This window comes from Citrus sinensis, chromosome 5 (genome assembly GCF_022201045.2).
Source record: "Citrus sinensis cultivar Valencia sweet orange chromosome 5, DVS_A1.0, whole genome shotgun sequence".
NCBI classification, from domain to species: Eukaryota; Viridiplantae; Streptophyta; class Magnoliopsida; order Sapindales; family Rutaceae; genus Citrus; species Citrus sinensis.
The window spans coordinates 21,753,596-21,776,890 of record NC_068560.1 but is presented as its reverse complement, the minus strand read 5'-3'; the positions used below and the strand labels follow the sequence as shown (position 1 = coordinate 21,776,890).

Here is a 23,295-nt window from a genome sequence, read left to right as displayed (position 1 = left end):
AAAGACACCTGCCTCACCTAATGGAACTGATTATTGAGATGAAACATATTTTACAAAAATGGCATAAATCAGACCATCTTTTTCAGAGGCCAAACTTTTGAACTTATACAAATACATTTACAATTAATTAGAGAGAACAAATGCAAGAGTGATTACAGCTTTCAAGAAAAGAAAATGAAAAAAAAAAATGAATAATTGAGTCATACTGCAAGTGGAATTTCCAGATCACGTGGAGAGGAAAAAAACATCTGCACCCACTCCATGCAGAATGAGGACACCAGAAGTAGGTAAATTAACCGAGAATTCCATCAAGACTAATCAAATACTTGGAGAGGGGGTTCAAGCGGATAGCACGAAGCACTGCATCTTCATTTTTCATAAATCTGCACAAAGAATGAATAAATAAAATGGAGAAGCCGAACTGTTGCAGACTTTTAGTCACCTTTTCACTGCTGGCATCATCCAAAATATTCTACAAACTGCATTAACACGGATGCAAACTCAAATATGTCTTCATTGTCACCGCAAAGTTTTCAATCTGAGTTGGAATCGTAAAAGTCACTTGGGCATGGGGTCATGACCTCAGATTCAAGAATCTGGACCACTCTGTGCATGGTGGGTCGATCATCTGGGCTGGAAGATACACACTGGGTGGCTACTGCAAGCAGGGCATCAAGACTTTCAGACTGAACCCCTTCACAATTTGGATCAATGATCTCTCGTTGCCTATCCTCCGATATTAGGAAATTCAACTGCACAAATAAATATGGATTAGGGCTAGGGAAATATTTGTATCTATAGCAATAAACAAGACTACTAAATGAAAGAGTGATTAGATTTAGCAATGCTCAAACTAAAAGGCAGTAAATAAACAATTGATTTGCACTAACAGACAACGGCAGAAGTTCAACCGATGGAAGTGAACAAATAAAAATGCAACAGGTCCAAGATCCATATGCACCTAGGGTTTTGCAGTTCCAATAAATACTAAATAGACATCCCTTGTGCAGGAGAAGATTTTGGCTTAAATTTTGTTGAAATTTTTGGTGAACTTTTAAAAATTATGGGAGAAAAATATTGGCTTCCATATTGGGAGCGAGCATATTTCCTAAAAGAATTGATCAATTCTTCCATGACGACATGATGCGTGTTGCTCTTTCACATCGGCACAAAAAAGAGCAATCAGGTCATTATTTATACCCCAAAAAGGAGAAAAAGAATTGAAATTTGTTTGTTCTTCTCAATTTATTTCTCAGTTACAGTGCTGCAGACATTGTAGATAATCTTCCACAAACAGAAACACAACATACATTAAATTAAAATATAAGGGAAGCATTTCGTCTTATGTTTGGCTGCACCCATGAATTAGTTGCAATTTCAGAAAAAGTAGAACGAGTACAGTAAATGGAACAAGGACATCGTTCGCGATGATACAATCTGGCGAGATAAGAATACCATAAAGCCTTGTAGTTCAACAGTCAATATCCCAAGGGAGACAATAAAACACCACCAGACAATTTTCAGCTTATGAAAAAATGAAAGCAGCATTCTCTTAAATTTTATCACAGTTGAGCTTATCAAATTTATTTATCACAGAGCCAAACTTCAATATCTGGTTATGGCAAATGATCCCAGAATACAAAGAAAAAGTGAGCAGAAGCAACATTTTTCAATGGATAAAGAAAGAAATCATACCCAACCAACAATATTGAGGCCTTTCTCAATAAAAGATGCATCAGTAGGCCGCTTTCCACTTAAAACTTCAAGCACCAAGACCCCAAAGCTGTAAACATCAGTCTTTTCTGTAGCTCTACCACTTTGCATGTACTCTACAATGGATGCATAAGCACACAAAAATGATTTTAGAAAGATATCAAGAAAACTATTTATAACATACAGTCCAGCGTTACAAAATGAAAGCCAGACAGCATAAGTACACCTGGAATCGATCCCTTAATATTCTCAGGTCAGAAGCCAAAGAAAATTACAGTCAGTGTTTCAACAGCTGATATGAATGCCTTTACATCACACTTTGTGTTGTGTGCTATATGTCAAAATCAAGCTGACTTCAGATGATTCCAATCCCGGATTAATTATGTGCAGAGCAAAAAATAAAAGAATTTTCTAGATTTCATGGTTTTAAAGACTCACGGAGAAAGCTTTCAACATGGCCAATACCTCTTGTTTTAAAACATTTTTTAAGCATGCTATCTTCTTATTATATAGAAACAGATTTTCGGAACTTCTATTAGCGAAGTAAAAGGTCACTTGTTACTGTAATTGGATGTGAAATCCAAAGAAGAAGCCAGATCATTGTTTTGCTATTGATTATTAGGATGGAGTTGCACAGCATACATTTTTCATGAAAGGCTTGGAGATTCTGCCAATTTCTTTTCCTTTCTTTATGCAAACTATATCTTCTTCGTAAGTAACAAAAGAAATACTAGTACATTTTTGAGTTTCTTATCAAACCAAAAAAAAAAAAAAAGAGTAACAAACGACACACAGATCAACCCATGTAAAATTTCATTTTTAACTTTCTTTTAATTAGTTCCAATAAAATTTTGGCTGAACACAGTAGGCTGACATGTCAACATCTGATCAATGCTCTTTCAACTAGTTTGGTGCACCCAATATGATCTGCCACAATGCAAGCCTACAAAGAGACATATGCTTCATAATGGTAAACATGAAATCTAAGTTTCAACCGTTTGTACAATCCTTACCTGGAGCCAAGTAACCAAATGTTCCTGCAACAATGGTCGTAATGTGAGATTCTTCATCTTCTAAAAGTTTAGCAAGTCCAAAATCAGATACTCGAGCCTCCAAATTTCCATCAAGCAAAATGTTGCTGGATTTGATGTCACGGTGTATGATTCTAGGAGAACAGTCATGATGCAAGTAGGCCAGTCCTTTTGCTGCTCCCATTATAATATTTAACCGTGCATCCCAATCTAACTGCTCAGATCTTTCTGTACAATCATTATAAAACATTAATTTTTCATAAAATTAAACAAATTATTAATGCAACAAACTAACAGAATGCACAAGTGGTTAAACATGACTTAGTCTGCAATTGAACATCAAATGGCATTGACTTCCACATTGTGGGACCACATAAATGAATAACAACATCTAGTGTATCATATATCTACATCTACCCGCTATATGGTTTCCTTGGAAAGACATTTGCCCAAATATGATCAGGAGAAATGCTTTATTAATTTAAAACTTGGAGAATGCCTATGTTCCATATCAGAATGAATTAAGGTTTGAATATGCCAGCAAACACATGGGTTCAAGGCACAAAAAACTACTGATCTGCATAAAATTCAGACAAGGTTCATCTCCAGTCAAGAGCAGAACTAAATTCTTTTTTATGAACTGCTTACATCTTCATCTCATCCTCATCAAGTATTTTCAAAACAGTAAACATAAAGAAATTTGTACCATGAATTATTTCTTTTAACTGCCCTATAGACTTGCTTCAAAAAAGAAGGAATAATCAATAGTCTGTGAAGACTCCCCTAGACTACTCAACGGAGATAGTTGCTTCAAGAAGAAGGAAAAATCAATAGTCTCAGAAGACTCCCCTAGACTACTCCACAGAGATACTAACTCCTAAAAGATAAAATTAATTTGATTTCCAAAATCATAAGAGATGAAATTAGAATTAAACTCAGTAATGTAGAATGCCCATCAAGCAGAAAAATGAGTGCATTTAATGATGCTTCCAAATGTGCTCGTGAACTAGGGACAGTCACATAGCAGCTGCTATCCAAACACATTGAAATATGAAGGGCTAATAACAACTTCACCATCTGATTATAATTAGGAACTCGATAAGGAAGAATAAAGATAGCTGCAAACCCTAATCCTTACTTTGCCATGATTTATCAAAGAAACAGGCCACCGGAGAAAGCTTAGAACCACAATCATTAATCAAGTAATAATTTAACACCTCCAGAATGTCAAACTGATCTTTCTAAAACTAAAAATTCCTTCTCATGCTCTGCATCCAAACCACTAAAAGTTATCAGATTGGGCAATAAGAGCACCACCAAACTAATTTAACTCTTCAAATACTTATGTACTTACCCATATGGCAAGTAGAAGAGTTAAAAAAATAAGTCATTTCCCAAAAGACTCCTCAAATAAAAATAAGTTTCTATTACTTTAATCAAACTTCTTTCCCTAACAAAATAAGAGCAATTATAACACTTCTCTCTCTTCAAGAATAATGAGATAAATAATATAATACTAAATTAAATGCTCCAAGAGATTCTCCAAATGAGATTCTTCAAATGAGATAGTGCTTCTCTCTCTTCAGAGAAGGACAATCTTATTTTAAGAATCTCATTGGAAGAGTCTTTTGGAACTCTTTATGGTAATGTGACTCTTCAAATACGTAGTGAAATCTCATTTGAAGAGGCTTTTGGTGATGCTCTACTCAGAGGTATCAATGATGAGTCTATGGTTTATTTGTTGTGGTGGAAAGACACTAAAATGACATTAGTGAATCAAGACTAAATATATCACCATGCATTTTATTAGTTCATTGATCATAGGCGGTTGGGAGAAGGCTACCAAACACACATACAAACATTGGACCTCAAACATGATAAATATTCCTCTACTAAATGCCTATGCCAAAATTAGTGTGAGCTAGATTCATTTGTTCCAATATGGAAACAAGTGATGCAAGAAGAGAAACTCAAGAAAATAGTATCTCACCATGAAGAGCTTCATCAAGGCTGCCACCAGGTAGAAAGTCATATATTAACAATTTTGATGTAGGTGAGTTGCAGTATCCTCGCAAATTCACCAAATACCGGTGTTTTATGCTTCCAAGAATTTCAAGCTCCCTTTCAAAAAACCGATCAAAGCCCTCATTCAACTTATCAATTCTTTTCAAAGCAAATACGTTTCCATCATCCATTGCTAATTTGTAAACAGTTCCAAAGCCCCCAGATCCTATTATGTGATCATCATCCAAAGTTTCCAATTTTTTTATGATGTCTTTTGAAGAATATGGCAAGTCTCCATGAAACATAACAATTGATGCACCTACAGCAAGAAGAATTTATAGAGAGATTAAATTCTCGGAACTCAAGAAGGCATAATAACATAGATGAGAAAGGCTCAAACAGAATTTTCAAATGATACTTCACAAGGTGATTAAGAGCAGCACCTCCACCAACATCTCTTGCAAGACCTTTGCTCTCATTTTTACCAAGCTTCTTATAAAGAAAGCAACCCCAGAAACACATAAGTGCCACCAGAAGAAGAGCACCCACAGTTGCTGATGCACTAATAAGCAGCCTGCCAGAGTTCTTCTTTCCACCTTGATTTTGAGCTATAAAAGTTGAATTATCAGACAATGCAAGTCAAGCATGAGAGATTAATATGAAATAATGTCATCAGAAATACAAAAGCTTTCAGCAGAAAGGTAATCAATTTCCCAAAGACACTATGAGCTTCTTACAGAATATATTGTAATTATACCAAAATCAGCAATAATATCAACATTTTTAATCATGGAAGGTGATTCCTATGCATCACAACATTTCAAACATGCCATTCAAGCGTTTCCCATGAGTAAAGCATCAAATAACTATATACAATTACATACTGATTTACCTGAGTTAGGAGATTGGGAATCTGTTGTAGATCCTCCACTATCATTTTTGCATGTTACATTTATTTGCTTCCCACATAAACCACGATTTCCAAAGAAGCTGCAAGGTAATAAGACATTTTAGTATATAACAACATACTAAGATCCTTTGGTTTTCCAGCAGTAAAGTACTATTAAATGCCAAATTTAAGTGCGCTGGTGGTTGTGTCAAATTGCAGTTCCCAATATCAAATACAGCGGCATTTGAAAGAATCCTTAGATAATTTCTAAATGATCCAAAATCTGCTACAACAGAAGTAGGGGCAGGTTATACTTACGAGCTTTCGGAAAATTTGGTAAGCACTCCATCAGATGGTATTGCTCCGACCAGAAAGTTGTTGGACACATTGCTTCAGATCATTTAGATAGGTCATTAATATTAAGGTCACATTCAAATAATTCAAAACTCTGGCCCAAAAAACTCTATTATCAAACACCAATAGATTGCATCAAGGCTACTCACAAGGTAATCAATCTCTGTAATTTCCCAAGCGAAGGAGGTATATATTCACTGAGCGAGTTGCTTGAAATATCCCTACAATTCAAAGTAACATCAAATTAATTACATTTACCAGTACCAATAAGTTCCCAAGTTATGTTTGGCTACTCCTCACATAGAGGCAAAAAGAATACCTTAGATTTAGATATTTTCATTTGCTCAGCTATACATCATAGGCAAAGCTGCAAATCCTTTGCAATAAGAGCTGAATCATTATTGAATTAACTAAATAGTATTTTATGAACCAGGGGTTGAACACCACCAACTCTTGAAGTTCGAGAATAACTACATGTGTATTTTTTGCATTGATATCTTTTTATCAGAATTTTGGGCATTTACTATTGAACATACATCCTAAAATTATGATCAGTCTTTGATTTTCCGTAAAAGAACAATGAAAGTTGAACTAACCATAGTTGGAGGAAAATAACAGTGAATAGGAAAAGTGTTCCACAAATAAAAGGTTTCAAATGCAATACAACCTTCCTGGATGAAGCCTCTAATTCTATTGAATATATCTTGAATGCTACTTGTATAAAATGACTAAAATTGATTAGCATAAAACAATCAACTCACAGATTCAGAAGATTCGATAGATTTCCCAGTTCACTTGGAATTGATCCACTCAAGTAATTGCCCTGCAAGGATCTATAAAGGAAGCAAGATCAACAATTTACTATCAATTGAAAGAAATTAGCAAGTCAATGAAGAAACGAAAGCACACATACAGCTATTAAAGATGGTTTCCTCCGTAAAACTCAGCTTAAAATAATTACTTGACTAATATTTACAGGTTCTCAGTTAAAATTCTTCAAAAGAAAAATGTAAGAAGAATCAGTAAATCTAAGATATTTAGACAGATCTAGCAACGTCTATTAACCATGTAATAAGTCACAACCACTGATGGATCTAGACAGGAAGAACAAGGACACTTCTCTTCCACAGCTTTGGGTCAAAATCTTATAGATGAGAAAACGAATATAATAAGTCATCATTTTGTTCATAAAACTTTGGTACAATAAATTATCATTAGTCATTAAAAGGACAAACTGATAAGCCAAGGAACTTACAATCCCTGCAACTCTGTGCAGTTTCCCAATTCCGAAGGAATTTCCCCATAAAAGTTGTTGCTATGAAGATTTCTACAAGGAGATATGATGCAAAGCATCAGTAGCAGCAGTTTAATTTGAATACAGCAAAGAAGCATCAACTACCAAAACAACAAGAAAGTCCCTTGATAACATACAAAAACTTTAGCTGATCAAGCTTCCCAAGGTCAGCTGATATTGGTCCACTCAATTTGTGATTGGTAAGGCTCCTGGATACCAAAATACAACAAGATATATAATAAGTGCCATAATTTCAATCTGAAAGACTTTGACAAGGACAAAAACTTGTTAAATAGGGTATCATTTAAGCATCATATGTTCATTTTTCTAGAATTTTAATTGCATATATCATATTGCATGAGCAGCAACAAGATTTGGTTCATCAAAGCTTCACAACGCAAAAACTAATTAATGACGGTATATATGCCCTTGGGCAGAAATAGATAAACAGCGAAAGCATGTTTTATATCCCAAAGATAGTCTATCCATTTAAATTAAAAACACTGAATACGGTTGATCATTGGAAGACATGAAGTCCTAGTCATGAAATACACCTATACAAAAAAGTTTAACACTTGAGCAACTGCAACTATTGTGCACTCAAGCAACATGTTCTACAACAGAATTCTGGATGGATCAAAATCACAAACATTTCAATAAAAACTTCAAACAGCAGATTAGTTCATGCTAAAGATTTTAGGAATAAACTTATAACTGAAACTAACCAATGAATATAAGCTTTTTCCTTTTCATCCTTCATATAAACACACACAAACTTTAAAAGTAATATGTTCAAAACAAGGCAACACCACAATCAACATGGAAGTATATTTTTTTCATAACATATATTACTAATGTCCATGCTTCGAGTATTAAGTTAAGTAGCAGCAAATATGAAGACAAAAATTCATCAAATATCACTTAACAAAGGAATGAAGATAGATGTGGGCTATTTTCAAACTCACAAAGTTATTACTCTCTTGTTTTTATCACATTTCACTCCTTTCCAGTTACAAGGGTCAGGATCCTCTGGTCTCCATTGATTAAGGAAACCATCTGAACTAACCACCGCTGTCCTGAAGCTTAGAAGTGCCTCACCTGCACATCAAAAAGAGGATTTCACATTCTTAAAATATCAATTGGAAAGAGAGAGAGGACATGATGACAACTTAAGACGGCATCCGTCCTTTTACAAACCAAAGGCCAAGCCAGCAAAAGACACTGGGAACTATGTTCTAAAGCATCCCAGCTAGAAATGCACTCACTAACCAGCCTACTAATTCTTAGAACCATTTTTTTAATCTTTTCTTTGTTAAAATCAAGCAAGCAAGGATCAAAACACAACCTCACCGATTACCCGACTTTTATGGGACGCAGGACGCCACTAATGATTTTTCATTTTTTTAGGCTATAACATAACAGGGAACATTTTAATATGGATAGAAATCTGGGATTGAGCTCTAGTATTACTTTTACTGGGTGGGGTAACTTCTGAGCAAACTTTAAGGGCAACAAGTGGTTTGGGTACCAATGTTAAAAGAATCATACTATACTTAACAATTACGATTTTGTACTAATTTTAACAGTTAAAATCACAATTTATTCATCAGTATAATTGATAATTACAACCAAAATTAAATATGTAAGATAAAGACAAACATATCACCATACCATCAGAATTGATGGCCCTGCTTTTGTTTATTATGATACAGAGCAGTAGAATGAAAAGAAGCCATTGCCCTCGACATTTTATTTGATACATGCCCATAGTGGCACTCAACAAGCATAATAATGCTTCTACAAATCATCTGATACAGCAAGCTCCAGAATGCTTCCGTGTAACATATGGTTACTCAGTTGATGATGACATTTAGCAATTGCAGAAGAAAGAAAACTTTTTATTCCTGCAGAGAAGAAGAGAAAGTATGAGAATATCAGAAATAAGAAAGTGACCTCATTCAATTTAATACTCTTTACTGCACACCTATAAAGAGTAAGAACATTCTAATACACTGTTAATAAAATGCTTGTGAAAAGATCAGAGAAACTATTATCCTGTCCAAAAGAAACAAAAATCAAATCAAATTATCAATTATTTAACTGACAGACTTTTAAAAGCCAAAAACCAAGAAGAAACCCCTATACATAAATATATGTTAAACAGGATTTCAAGTAACCAACCAGGTGAAAACATTAGATCATGTTGGAAACTCTAGTAGGCATAGTCGTTTCTATTTAGTCCTCTCAAGGTAGAAGCTTTCTCTTCCGAAACGCACTCTTAATCGTAAGCTCTTGGGGTGTTTTGGTGGCTATTGGACAACTTTTATCACCTATTGTAAATCTTTCTTCTTTCAATACAATCTTCTTAGCATTTATCTCAAATAGTCTCTGCTGGATATTCCTATCTTTGTGAATCATTTACTCTGATTCCATCCCTTACGTAGCTGTAATTTAACTATAGAATAATGGGGTTAAAAGTACATCATATCATACAAGTTTTGAAGGGTGAAAGTTCAAAGGCTTCCATACAAGTTACCGAAATTTCATAGCTCTAAAAGAACAAGTGATAATTTCATGCCACATCACTTTTAAAGCCACTCATAGTGAAAACAGCACTGTTCACATAAAAACCAAGACCATGCCACTTCCGTTGTGTAATTATTTTCCAAGAATAGAAACATACTAGCATTGCTCATCAAAAACACTGCATGCTAAAAGTATTTTCTATCTATCCATCTCTAATACTAATTAACTCAAATTTTCATTTGCAGCACAATTTTTTTGGTTGAATTCTAAGATCAAGATAAAAGAATGAACAATCACACAAAAATTGAGTTTTTTAAAATGTCAGCATTCCAGCTTACAGTTAAACAAACACAACAAACCATCACTTTCAAACCAATTCCTAAGAGAAGAAAATTACAGCACATCAGCATTTTCACTAACTAAACCAATAAAAAGAAAAATCAAAATTAACCTAAATAAAAAATTGACCCCAAAAAAACTACAATGCCTCAAGAATTGAGAACACTTAGAACCGAAACTAAGCAAAATCAGCAATTAATTTTAATTATTAGTGCTTGTGTACAGCTCAAAACATTAAATATTTTCTTTTGCTTTTTTTAAAAAAAATAACATTATTCCATAAAAGTCAATTGCAATTCACACTCGTTAACATACAGTAAAGCTACAACATTTCAAAGCAAAAGTTGTCTAAAATAATTTTAACTGATAATTAACCATATTAATTTCATAAATTTCAAGAATCTTAAACTCAAAATATTTTTTTCTAAATAAATTAAATGAAAATGAAGTGAAGGAGAGATATGACAACGAAGACGCACCTACTGATTCTGATCTATGAAGAGAAACGCAAGCCCTGAGTTGTAAAGTGATAAAAAAAAATATTACTAATAATAATTTACAAATTTTGTGAGAGATTTGTGTGACGGTGAAGAGAGGGAGAGTATGTTTGTTCTTAAGCTTTTCTAGAGAGAGAATTTGGGAGTGTGTGGGGAATAGATGCCCGGAATTAAGATGGTACATAAAAGCCCAGCCAATGAGAAAAGAGTATTTTAGCACGTGTGAGTGAGACCTTCCGTACGTGTCAACCGACGCTTCCTCTCTGTATCTACGGCTACTTAAAGAACCCGCTTTTGTACTTGTACTACTCTACGTCGGTCGTTGGTCCACTCCCTACACCCTGTTTCAGTCAAACCACCCACCTATTATTTTAAATTCATAATCATTTTGGTTTTTTATCTAAAACAAAATTCCTTTTTAATTATTAATTCAGTAAGAGGGTCATTATCTCACTATTTAAGAAATTGTAAAAAAAAATAAGATTGCACTCAAATTTATCTGAAATAATAATATATCATAAAATTTGAAGAACAAAACTATCTGTTTAATATCAAATATTAATTTATTAATTCTTTTAACCACATATAACTTATTTTTTATTTATTTAAGGATAAAATTAATATAGATGGATAAGTAATCAAATTATAGATATTAAGATTTTATTAAAAAATTTTACACCCTAATTAAGAAATTCCAAAATTACATTTTTTTAAAAAAATTTAAGCTATTTTTATAACGATAAAATTAGAAAGTTACAAGCAACTAAGCAAGTATACAATAGCATTTAGATTCACTGTTTTTTTTCCTAGAAGGATAATATCTTTTTGAAGTGAACGTATGATTGATAATGGCTAACGGGAATGCCCATGATGAGTGGGACCCACGCCACCGATTGCAGAAACTCTGGTCTACTCATCACTGAATTTCCTACGAACAATTTTTTTTTGGGCGGACAGTAATATCCTTGACTGAGTGGGGCTTACAAGTTACATCATCTTGCATCTGAAAAGAGATTTTAATTATACAAGGACAAAAGCGTCATAGAAATGTTATTGACCGAGCAGTAGTGGCTAAATGGCAAGTGGCTGCCACTACCCGCTACTATAATCCAAGCAGAGAGCAATAATCCTGTGCAACTTACCCGTTGATTTACTTTACATCACATCACTCGCGGCTTGGGCTTTCAGGCTTTGTGATGATTGAAAACGAACGATGGCCATCGCAGATATTAGTGTGTGTTACTGTGATATGATTTGCACTTTTGCAAACGTCGCGTTGCTTGTTCTTTCTTTTTAAAGAAACGGGGCTTTTTGGGTGTACTTTTTCGCTTCATTAACCTAGTGCAAGGTAAACAAAATAGCATACTCTCAAAAAGGGGAAAAAAATTATATTGAAGAAAAATAATTATTATCAATAGAATTTACTAGTATTACGAGTGACTATAGGCGTGATAATTATTTAATTTTTTATTTTTAAAAATATTGGGGCAAACAAAGTCTAAATTCGATTTTTTTAATTACTTATTTTTCTTAAAAACTTGAATTCATGAATCATGTAGTCAATCAAATAAAATTACTTAAAAATCAATAAAAAAAATAACCATCATTAAATGTTATTTTGACTTTTAATATTTATTGGATCGCTTGAAATTAATAACTGAAGATTTGTGTTAAAAATTTAAGTTAAAATAATCTCACCAAATACAAATATAATATAGTCCACTCCAACTTATTCAATTTTAAATAATCAAGTGCAACAGAGCAAATGTACCTTACAAATCTACTCAAATTATTTTTCCCTTTTTTTCCTAAAAGGTTTGGATTTGGATAAAAAATCTTACCCATTAAACATCAACTCGACAACCCCTACCTTTAAAAAAAACTTGTATTAGAAATAAAATAATTAAATAATTTTATCAAAATACACAAACTATTAATTACTATTTCTTTTTCAAGATTGAGGTGGAGATGAGAAACTTCATCCACTAAATTTAAACTCTTATCCCTATGATTACTCTAATTTAGGTGACCATGAGCATTTACAACCAGCTGAACTACTCTCAAGGGGTAAACTTTAATCATCATTATCACAGCCTATATATTGCATTAGTAATAATAAACTTACAAGGTTGGTAAGCATGTAAGTACTCACTACATAAATGTCTTTGCCATAATCAAATAATGTTTTTGGAATTTGGGATACGTCTGTCCTAGTAAAAACCCTTGCCAAAGCTACAACACATTGCCATATATTGCTTGAAGATATGAATATGAAAAGCAAATAAGACACATATCATATATATTTCTAGAACTTCATACCAATTGAATTAAAAACTTACCCAGCGAGCAAGCATGCATGTTCCCAATTGAAACTCTAAATACCACCCCCTTTATTGGCATTTGTTTCTTTTTACTCAAGTGAACCAACTTCGAAGCAAAAGAGGAAAACTCGTTTGACTGAAATTGGCTTTCTTGGCTGCTCTTCTATTACATATTAATTACATCTTTTGGGGTGTGTGCATGTGTGTGTACATTAAGAGCACGTGTTTTTATTCCAAAAATGCTTCTAGCAAATAATTTCAAAAACATTATTTGGTTATTTGGAGTTTCGAAAGTTAAAAAGTCTATCTTTAGTCTTGGTTGATAAAAGTTATAGGTGTTGTTAAAAAAATTATAATTATAAAATAAAAGTTGATAGTAAATATTATAATTTTTTAATCATATAAGTAAGAGATAAAATCAACTCAATTTTTAAATCAATACAGTAAATGTGTTTATTAAATATTTTGGTGTTATAATTTTTAAGTTATAAATATCAATCTCTATACTAAAAATGACATTAATTATGAGATATCTAAGCCATCGTGAAATCAAATATTTTTAATTTAGATTTAGCCAAAGGAGCAGCAAAAGGCTTAGTCCTTGCATATTTATTTGATCAAGATTGCGTCACAAGATGTGGTGGAGTTCCTGGTAGTATGGCAAGTGCATCGACGGAATATGTAAATGTCCAGGTGAAAAGTTACAAAAACAAAAATTCTCTTATGATCGTCGCTCCAAAAAATGATAACGTTATATGTATTTGGTGAAATATGTTAAGTATCAACATGCCTTCATAAGGAATGCTAAATCCAAATTTGCATTAATTTTTTTCCATTGATTTAAGCATTGAGTAATGATAGATATCATAAATTTTTTATCTCAAATTCCATCTTAAATGATATGTCACTCATTAATTGGTTGGTAATTCTTTATAAAATCTAAGTGAATTAATTATATTATTTTTACTAACCAATTGATGAATACTATGTCATTTGAGAAAATTTTTTGAAATAAATAATTTGAGATATGTAGCACTGCTCTTTCAGCGTTTCACTTTTTAATGTTGAAATGAATGCCCTTTCAAAATCCTAAATAATTGTTATATATCAACTGATTGAGTTTAGAAATTACTTTATATAAAATTCATTAAATTTGCCTTCGTGTAATGTGGAAGTGTCAAGGAATTGGATGGTATCTAATCCCATATTATTTCACTAAGAAAATCGGAGCTTCATTGTGTTACAAGATAAGATAAATTGCTACAGCGAGTAATGACAACTAATTAGATATTTGCATAACAGCAGAGTTTATGTAAGCAATTGTAGCTATAATCAATGTGTGATCTCAATAATATATTTGTATGTAATAGATACTTCTTCATTTACAGTAATCCTTAGAATGTTGACTGATATAATTTGTGCCCCCTGTATATTTTGTCAATTTTTAGGATTAATTTGGTAAATTAATTTTTTTTTTCTTTTCATTAATGTTCCCAATACTATTGCACCGGCTCACATCATCTATTAGTCAACATGTAAAAGATATCATTGTAAAACTAAATAAATAAATAACTTTGAGCTATAATACTACTAATAATAAGAGTGTCTCAGGATATTTTTTTCTTAAAATATAGAATTAGACGTACATTTAATTCAAAATATAAAAACTAAATGAATATTTATCTTTACTCTTTCATTCCTCACATATTGAACAAGTATAAACAAAACTACTAACAATTCCTTTAAAAACAATGGTTCAAGTCTCCTATATAATTTGGAAAAAAAAAATTCCCCTACATAAGAAAAATATTATGCTTAGTTAAAATACTTAATTTATACTCTAATTGATGTGGTAAATTATGTGTCACTATTTAATTAGCTTAAGTGATAGTTAATTATTAAAACTTATTATTTTTAATTTAAATAATAAAATTTTATTGATAACATATCAATTAAGATACAAACTAAGGTGGCGTTTGTTTTTTAACTTAATGACTTGAAATTTATGGTATTTGATATATTAAAATTCCAAAATAATTATGTATTCACTTGAATATAGTTTTACTTATAAATGTTAAAATATTGTGGTATTTAATATATTATTTATTTGATATTCAAATTTAATAAGGATACAAATGTAAAAGTACATATTTTCAGCTTTTTAAGTTGAAAAAAACAAACAACTTAATACTTATTTTTCGAGATTCAGGCGAAAAAACAAATATATTATTCAGATTCAGACATTTAGACCTATTCAGAATTCAGACTAATTCAGATCTATTCAGATTTCAGACAAAAAAATAAACGCCACCTAAGTATCTCAATTGAATAAGGATATCCTTACTTCGTATATAATTGTGCAAGTTAATTTTCATTTTTTAAAAATTGGGCTTCATTTCTAATGGGCTTTGCACGTTAGGCTTCAATGGTGGGCTTTTACTTATTAATACCATGATGTATTATTAAACAAATACAACCAAAACGATCAAATATCACGACATGCGGGGGCACGTGTCGAAAGGAGACGAGTCGTGATCCATCATCAGGGGGACCCGCCTTCATAAAACCCGCTCCAAAACTTAAAGGCTAGATAATATTTGGGATTTGGCGTTGGATTTGGTTACGCAAATAGAGAGAGACAAAGAGATGACGAGAGGAAAGCAGAAGATTGAGGCGCAGAAGAGAAACGCAGAGAGGAATCAAAAGCCGAAGGGATCTCAGATCGAGGCCAGAGCTGTTGCCCTCAAAGTTAGCTGCCCCATCTGTAAGGTGCTGCTGTTGCTCCTCCTCCTTTTTTAATTTTTTTTATTTTCAATAGATTGATTGATTTGATCTGCCTTTGTTTTTTATTTTGATTTCGATTTTGAATGCAAATTTTGTTTTTGAAACAATCGTGCTGCAAAATGCAAATTATGGAGATTTAAGCGTATGTCTAAGGTTTCCTTATTTTCAAACTGAACCATTTTTCTTATTCCGCACTTGAAGTGAGTCGAAATTGAGTTCAGATCAATTACAAGAACTGACTCGAGGTTGAAGTTTCCTTGTGTTGTTGTGCAAGCTATTGAGTATATCATGTGTAACGAGCAAGGCTTGAGCACAAACTCAATCAATTTCAGCTTATTTGCAGTTCAAATTTTTCGTTGGTTATCTTATTAATGTTCGTTGGTGGAAATAACATAATGACTCTTGGAATACGAGGAAATTTAGGACTGAGCTTATGTGTGACGTAATTTCCGACAGGAGTTATGTTCTGCAAACTGTTGGTTTTCTCTAGTAACTACTACCATAACCACATGAACTAAACGGATACACACATTGTCTCAATATTGAGAGATATTTTGGCTTTCTTGGCTTCCCTGAAGTGGCCAACTTTGAAATGTCCACAGTGGGTGACACTTCAAACTATTGATTATAATATTTATTGAGGTTTCAGTACTTCTGTTAATTGTCCTTTTTGTTGCTGGTGTTGTTGTTTTATAGGATTAGAAACATGTTTAACAGGCAACAGAATAGTTAAAAGGAGGAGCTTGCAAATGTAGTCATAAATACGATTCTGCAATTACACTACGGGATTAAGGTGATGTTATATTTAAAAGAAAATCCAATTGGAGTACAATATGTGCATCATCATCTTGGAAGAACTGTGTCTTGCCATATGTGTTTCATACCTTTCCATATGTAAGTAGTCTAGTCAAGATACACCTCTTGAATTTACGGATTTACATTCTGAGATGGTAATAATTGTGCTGAGTGGTCATACTTGGGAATCCCAGTGAAGGACTTTATTTTTTCACCATGGCCAGATCAAACACACATATCACCAGTAATATTGCATTATTGGCCATTTTATGTGAAAAGTTTCTCATTCAGTGCTTTATATGTGCTTGTTATAATCTCTATTTCATATGCTGTCATTTAGTTTGCCATTGTGATATAAATTTGCGTCATTTTTAAAACCAATCTGCTTGGTGTAGTATATGGTATATCAGTACTAATATGTAGCTTGGCTGATACAATTTTTGTATGTCCAATGGCATTCTAAACTTGAGGCAGTTTGCTGTTTCAGGCACAGCTAGCGAATCAGAATCAAATTGGTGATCATTATGCTTCCAAACATCCAAAGGAAAAGCCTCCTACCGAATCAAGTTCATGGACTTCCCATTGATGTAACATATGCCCAAAAAAAATAAAAAAATTTAAAAAAAAATGGAAGAAAAAGCTGCTGTTGTCTATTTTCTGAAAATCTAATGTGTGCCAACTTTTGTTATCTAAATAGAGGAATTTGTTTAGAATTATTTATGGCTCTATAAAGAAACCTTTGTATGACAAGATAGTTTTTCCTCTGACTGCTGCTATTTACCCCGAATTTGTGCCCCGGAAAACAAATCGCACTGTTTGGTTTTCTCTCTCCACACGTGTTGCTTCATTTGCTTTCCACTTAACTTTCACTTTTGCTTTCACTTTCCACTTCTTTCATTTGCTTTCACTTTTCCTTTTCCACTTAGCCCCGAAAAGGGTTTTTCACTAGCGCTGCAATGAACTCCGCTTAAATCTTCAGACCTTCCCGAAAAAGCAAAGGAAAAAGCAAAGCAAAAGAAATAAGTGTTGCATAGCTGGAACGCAACAAATGAAATAAGTGTTGCACGTTGACTATCCTTCCTTTTTACATAAAGCAATTGAAGAAACACGTATTTCAAAAGCAAATGGCAATCAAATTACCAAACGGTGCATTTTGTCTTTCGGGGAGCAAATTCGGGGTAAATAGCTTTTTCCTTCTGCTCTACTCTACTTGCTAGGGGTGGGCGTCAGATCGGATTTGGATTTTGCTTCAAATCCGATCGGATGAAATTTGTGCAATCCGATCGGATTTGATTCGGATCGGATCGGATTAACCCGAATAATCCGATCGGATTGCACTGCTCCTTAAAAAAAATAGAAATTAAATGAAAATTGAAAACTTAAACATTTAAATCTAATTCCCAAATCACAAAACAACCCACCCAACCCAGCCACGCGACCTGACGCACCACGCAACCCAGCCAAACCAACCCACGACCATAAACCACACGCACAGGCCACAACCTGACGCACACGGCGACTCACGCCATCGACAACACAAACGGAACGAACCCAGCCGAATCTTGATCAACGTCCAGTTGCCATTCACGACGAGCAGCTGACGGCGAAAGCAACCTCGCGATAGCCAACTTGTTCATTGTGTAAGGTTCCTGTCTTTATTGCATGATTGTCTAAGGAGTTGAATGTGTAGTCTGTGATGAGCAAATCAAGAAGACGAAGTGTGAACACTAGATTAAAAGGCTGCTGCAGAGAGATAAGCTCTCGACTTACCTATATTTGGATGTGTAATTATCATATAACACCCTGAGCTTCTGATAATGAAGCTAATGAAAGAATTGTGTAAGGACTTGTGTTTCATTAATTCTAGATTTCATTAATTTTTTGTAAAAATTGTCAAAAAGGTCCTAAATCCGAATGCAATCTGAACCGATCCAGATCTGAATTCGAACTTATCCGAAATATTCATCCGATCTAAATTCGATCCGAACTATTTCGGATCGGATTTGAAGTTCGAATTAAAATCAGATGGATTTTTTTTCCAATCCGAATTATCATGAATCCGATCGGATTCATCCAAACCCAATCCGAATCCGAAATTGCCCAGCCCTACTACTTGCTCTTCTGCTAGTTTCTTTTATGGAAAAAGCTATTTACCCCAAATTTGCTCCCTAAAAGAAAAAAACGCATCATGTGGTAATTTGACTGCCATTTGCTTTTGAAGCACATGTTTCTTCAATTGCTTTATGTAAAAGGGAAGGACAGTCAACGTGCAGTACTTATTTCATTTGTTGCGTTCCAGCTGTGCAACACTTATTTCCTTTGCTTTGCTTTTTTCTTTGCTTTTTCGGGAAGGTATGAAGATTTAAGCGGAGTTCATTGCAGCGCTAGTAAAAAATCTTAAGTTTAAGATTTGGTTTGGAAACTAAAAAGGGAAGGTCTAAATAAAATCAGAGCCGGAGTGTGATCTCGTTCGTGTTTACCTTTTCGGAGCTAAGTGGAAAAGGGAAAGTGAAAGCAATGAAGGAAGTGGAAAGTGAAAGCTAAGTGGAAAGCAAATGAAGCAACACGTGTGGAGAGGGAAAATCAAATGGTGCGTTTTGTTTTTCGGGGCACAAATTTAGGGTAAATAGCAGCACTCTACTTTTATCCTTGTCACTTTCCTACTAATTTTTTATTCTTCTGCATAACCCAAATAGATGAAAGAAGTGCAGAAAAGTCTAATCGGTCCATGACCATGAGTGATTCACTGGTAATATGAAGCAGTTCAGGTAGCTTCTTGAGATGGAGCTACAGCTGGTTTTCAACATCAAGGTTCCTTTGCATGCATTGAGAGTAACAGAATATGTTCGTGTATTTATTATAACTCCTGGATTTATGCAGGCTGTCCTGAATAAATTTCACCATCTTCGACTTACGGTACACTTGTACATATCAATTAGGATTTAGGATCTGGTGCTTGAAGGCAAGGGTTAATTCCTGTATAATAATTAAATTAAATTCTTGTGTTGGCAAACTAACCATTGGTATGGTAGATTCTATTCTCTAACTATATCCGCTTGCTAGAGAGAAAAATTGCAATCTTCCCTCTGATGCGGAACCTTGTAGCAACATTTGATAAATGTTTGCATCCAGTGGCAGCATTAATTCAATATTTACCATTGTTGTGGAAAAAGTTCCGTAATAAAGCATTGTCGTAGAAAATTTGAAAAGCATGAAAATTGAAAATTCTTATCGTCATCTTTTCATGCGCTTCTCAAGAACATAAATAGTTAACTGAAGGAGTCTATATCCAGTAACTGTTCTGAGCAATCCACTTTTGTTTTCTAACTCATCTGGTATGCGTGCTCAAGTTGAATCAAATGTTAATCAGGAGAACAAACTTTGGAATATTTCAACAATAAAACATCTAAATTTCACTTACCCGTATCCGTGCATTTGAGCCACATCTTGGATTTATAATACATAATCTGGCAAATATAACATCATTTGCTAGAGGCAAACAACATCAATACAAGTCTGTCTGATTGATCCTCATAATTTGGTTCTAAAGTTTGACTAATATTCCACGACATTCCAAATCAAAATCTCTTCGGCCATTGCCAGTTCTAAAAATTTGCGACAAAGAAAACATCCCCACAACTGAGCAAAGTATCTGACATTTTCAATTGTCATTTCCATGTTTTGAACAAAATAAATTCAAGACCACATGCCAGAATCATCATAGGTGCAATAAAATATGAAAAGAGGACCGAATATTCTGATTTTCACTTTTCTTAGACCTGGCACAGTGGAACATACAACATCAGAAACCCACCAGACGCTCATAATCAACCTTCAATCAGGAATTTCTTTCAACCCACACTATAACTGCCTTCATGAAATAAAGTTACAACATTTAAACCAAGACGACTATAAATAATGCCAACCTCACAGCAATCTAAAGAATGCGGACTCTTTTTACTGTCTACATACATGAAAACGGAAATTTCACCTCTTCATCAGAAAAGAATCTTAGATGTTTAAGTCAAACTGAAAAATAGTTGACTTCTTTGTATGCCAATATACATAGCAACAATCCATATGTTAACGGTATATGTCTCTTCCTTTGTTTTCTTTGCAAGCAACAAACAACCTTTTTCTGGTAGTTAATGTCTGAAAAAGGAAATTTTTTACCTTAGGGATTATTTTGATTGATGAGTTTGGTCAAGAGAGTCGTTAAGAGGGCATCCCTCCTCTCAGCTCGGCTCTCTTCTCTGATCCTCCTCTGCTCCTCCTTCTCCCTCCAAGCCTGTTCTACCAATAGCCTCTCCCTCTCAAGCTTCTCCATTCTCTGCCTCCATTCCTCCTCAAATAATTGCCGCTCTTGAGCACGCCTCTCCATCATTTGCCTCCACTCCACCTCCATCCTCTGTTGCTGGTCAAAGAATGCCTTAAGCATTTCGTGAATACCAGCAGTACCACTAGTTGCCCTAGGGGATTTGTCTGAGACATTTCTTTCAATCTTCCTCTTCCTAGAATTACCTCTAGCAGGCCTCTCCTCCTCCTCCTCCTCCTCCTCACTTTGTTCTTCATCATCATCTTCTTCATCGGACAACTCATCTGCATTCAATCTCTTAAACCTTTTCTTTGCCTGCATAGAACCAGCCTCAGATTCAGCAAGTAATCTCTGCATATTCTTCGCTCTTTCAGTGAAGACAGCATGCAATTCATTAAAGAATGGGCATTGCCTCCCACTATCTGGATCAGATGTCTCCTTCCCCTGCACAGATATCACCATATCTATCACCACCTCTTATCAAGTACAACAAAGAAATCACAGGCATACATGCTAAAATCTCCTAACCACTTAGGGTACATATTGTCTCACTCATGCTTAACTTTAAAAGTGCAACGGCTAAATTATTTTATCAATAACTACTTCTGTTTGGCCATTAAGGCTCCATTTGGTGTTGTTATCTAGCAGTAGTGTTGCCAAAGACAAATTGCTAACTGTTTTGATAAACACTAACCACTATGGTTCGGAAGCTAAGGTTTTGAAATTATAATGTAATTTAACAAAATACACATGAATTTTTATTCAACATAATATCAAAATAAACTCTTTCCAGCTTCAAAAGTATTCAACTTGTACTTGAAAGCTAGATTTTCTATTTCACAACCACAGCACTATGATTACTAATCATTCGCTCAGTTGACAATAACTGACTCCATACTCCAAGCATCTCAACCAAATAACCTCTTCGCCCATACAAGTGAGTTGCGAACCCAGATTCATTAACTCCAAGATATATTACCAATTGAATTAATACACCCCCCCACAAGCTTCTCAATTTCACTGACATTAATGAAGTTTTTAACAATTAAAAAAAAAAGAAATTGGTAAAAAATAAAATAAAATAAAATTTGGAAGCTGGGTAATTTCGAGTTTACCTTGTAGCGATTAACGAGATTTTTCCATTTGCATTTACATTGATCGGGTGTCCTTGAATAGCCCCTCTCTCTCAATTTAACGCTAACAATTTCCCAAATCGTCTTGTTGCGTTTGATTCCGACCAAGTCCCTCTCTGCTTCCCCCCGAATTACAATCAAATCCCGAGTCTCTTCATTACCCCACTGCACAGCCTGTGCATGTGCTGACGACGACGAAGATGTCATCATTTCTGGTTACAAAGCACAATCTAAATACGATTTCCTTCTTACCAGGGTTTTATGAGGTGGAAGAAGATAGGGCCCCCGCTAAAACGACAGCGTTTTCACCTAATTTTGTACGCTGTGATTGCTCTCGTGGTTTGCCTTTACCAAAAAGCCATTGATTTCGACAAGGACAAGACAAATGACGAGCCCATTACTCGTTATTTGCATTTCATGGAAACCGGGAAGATAGCTTTGCTTCGTCAACTTTACTTCCCATTTTTAAGTTTTTATCCTTGAACTTTCTGGCCTTCACTTTGAAAATTTGAACCTCATCAGCCCTCACTAATAACTTTTATATTAATATTTATTTTATTTTTATATAAAATAACTTAAAAAATAAATAACTTTTAAATACATTCACATAATAACTTTTATTAATACCTAACTTAATTAATCTAATTTCTCAAATCCTAATTTTTTTAAATTTTAAATTATTATCACTTCTCAAATATTGTATATTATTTTCTAATCATAGAAGAAATTAATTTACAATACTAAATAGAGTATATGAACAGGTATCAAATCTTTTTTTATAGTTATGATATCAGTAAATAAAATATTTAAAAAAAAGAAAGCTATTATAGCGTTTATGAAATTTTTTTTCTTTTTAAAATAGATTTTATAAGTTTGATATGGTGAATGCCTAGAAAAAAGATAAAAATTATAATAAGGGTAAATTTGAGATTAAGTAGGGTATCTTAAGAAATAAAGATTAGTTTAAATTTTTTAATAAGATTAACTGAGAGAAGAAAGACTTGTGAGATATAACGAGGGGTCTAATATTATCGCTCTACATTATAATATAGACCAATTATAATCTCCCTTTTTCGTTTGGAAGAAAATTGGGCCAGGCTACCTCTGGTCTAGTACTACAACTTAGCTCTCAACATTAAAAGGCGTAATTCGAGTCCTGTCAAAGACCATTGTACCACCAAATATTTAGATTAGATAGATATTATTGGGAGCAGATTTTTAAATTATTGTTCAATAGATTTTTAGGTTATACCATACTATACATTTATATATAGGCAGATTTCATATTATTCTCCTTGTA

The 23,295-nt window shown here is 33.7% G+C and overlaps 2 protein-coding genes and 1 long non-coding RNA gene across 3 annotated transcripts; 1 reads left to right on the top strand and 2 right to left on the bottom strand.

The window, feature by feature from the left end:
- Positions 1–13: 13 nt before the first annotated feature.
- Positions 14–10,799, bottom strand: LOC102628709 (LRR receptor-like serine/threonine-protein kinase FEI 1). The gene is made up of 14 exons (XM_006471494.4): positions 10,630–10,799; positions 8,957–9,189; positions 8,251–8,383; positions 7,423–7,494; positions 7,247–7,318; positions 6,753–6,824; positions 6,141–6,212; positions 5,956–6,027; positions 5,641–5,738; positions 5,192–5,356; positions 4,735–5,067; positions 2,727–2,972; positions 1,696–1,829; positions 14–752 (listed from the first exon to the last, which is right to left on the bottom strand). Exons 2-14 carry the CDS (start codon positions 9,051–9,053, stop codon positions 534–536), a joined length of 1,785 nt encoding a protein of 594 aa, XP_006471557.2. The 5' UTR covers positions 9,054–9,189; positions 10,630–10,799; the 3' UTR covers positions 14–533.
- Positions 10,800–15,540: 4,741 nt separating this feature from the next.
- On the top strand, positions 15,541–19,564 carry LOC102629150 (uncharacterized). Its single transcript, XR_370037.4, has 3 exons — positions 15,541–15,737; positions 17,035–19,137; positions 19,244–19,564. It is a non-coding gene; the product is annotated as an uncharacterized LOC102629150 (long non-coding RNA).
- A 634-nt stretch (positions 19,565–20,198) lies between these two features.
- On the bottom strand, positions 20,199–22,507 carry LOC102629358 (trihelix transcription factor GT-3b). Its single transcript, XM_006471496.4, has 2 exons — positions 21,978–22,507; positions 20,199–21,306 (listed from the first exon to the last, which is right to left on the bottom strand). Exons 1-2 carry the CDS (start codon positions 22,203–22,205, stop codon positions 20,722–20,724), a joined length of 813 nt encoding a protein of 270 aa, XP_006471559.2. The 5' UTR covers positions 22,206–22,507; the 3' UTR covers positions 20,199–20,721.
- Between the last annotated feature and the right edge of the window lie 788 nt (positions 22,508–23,295).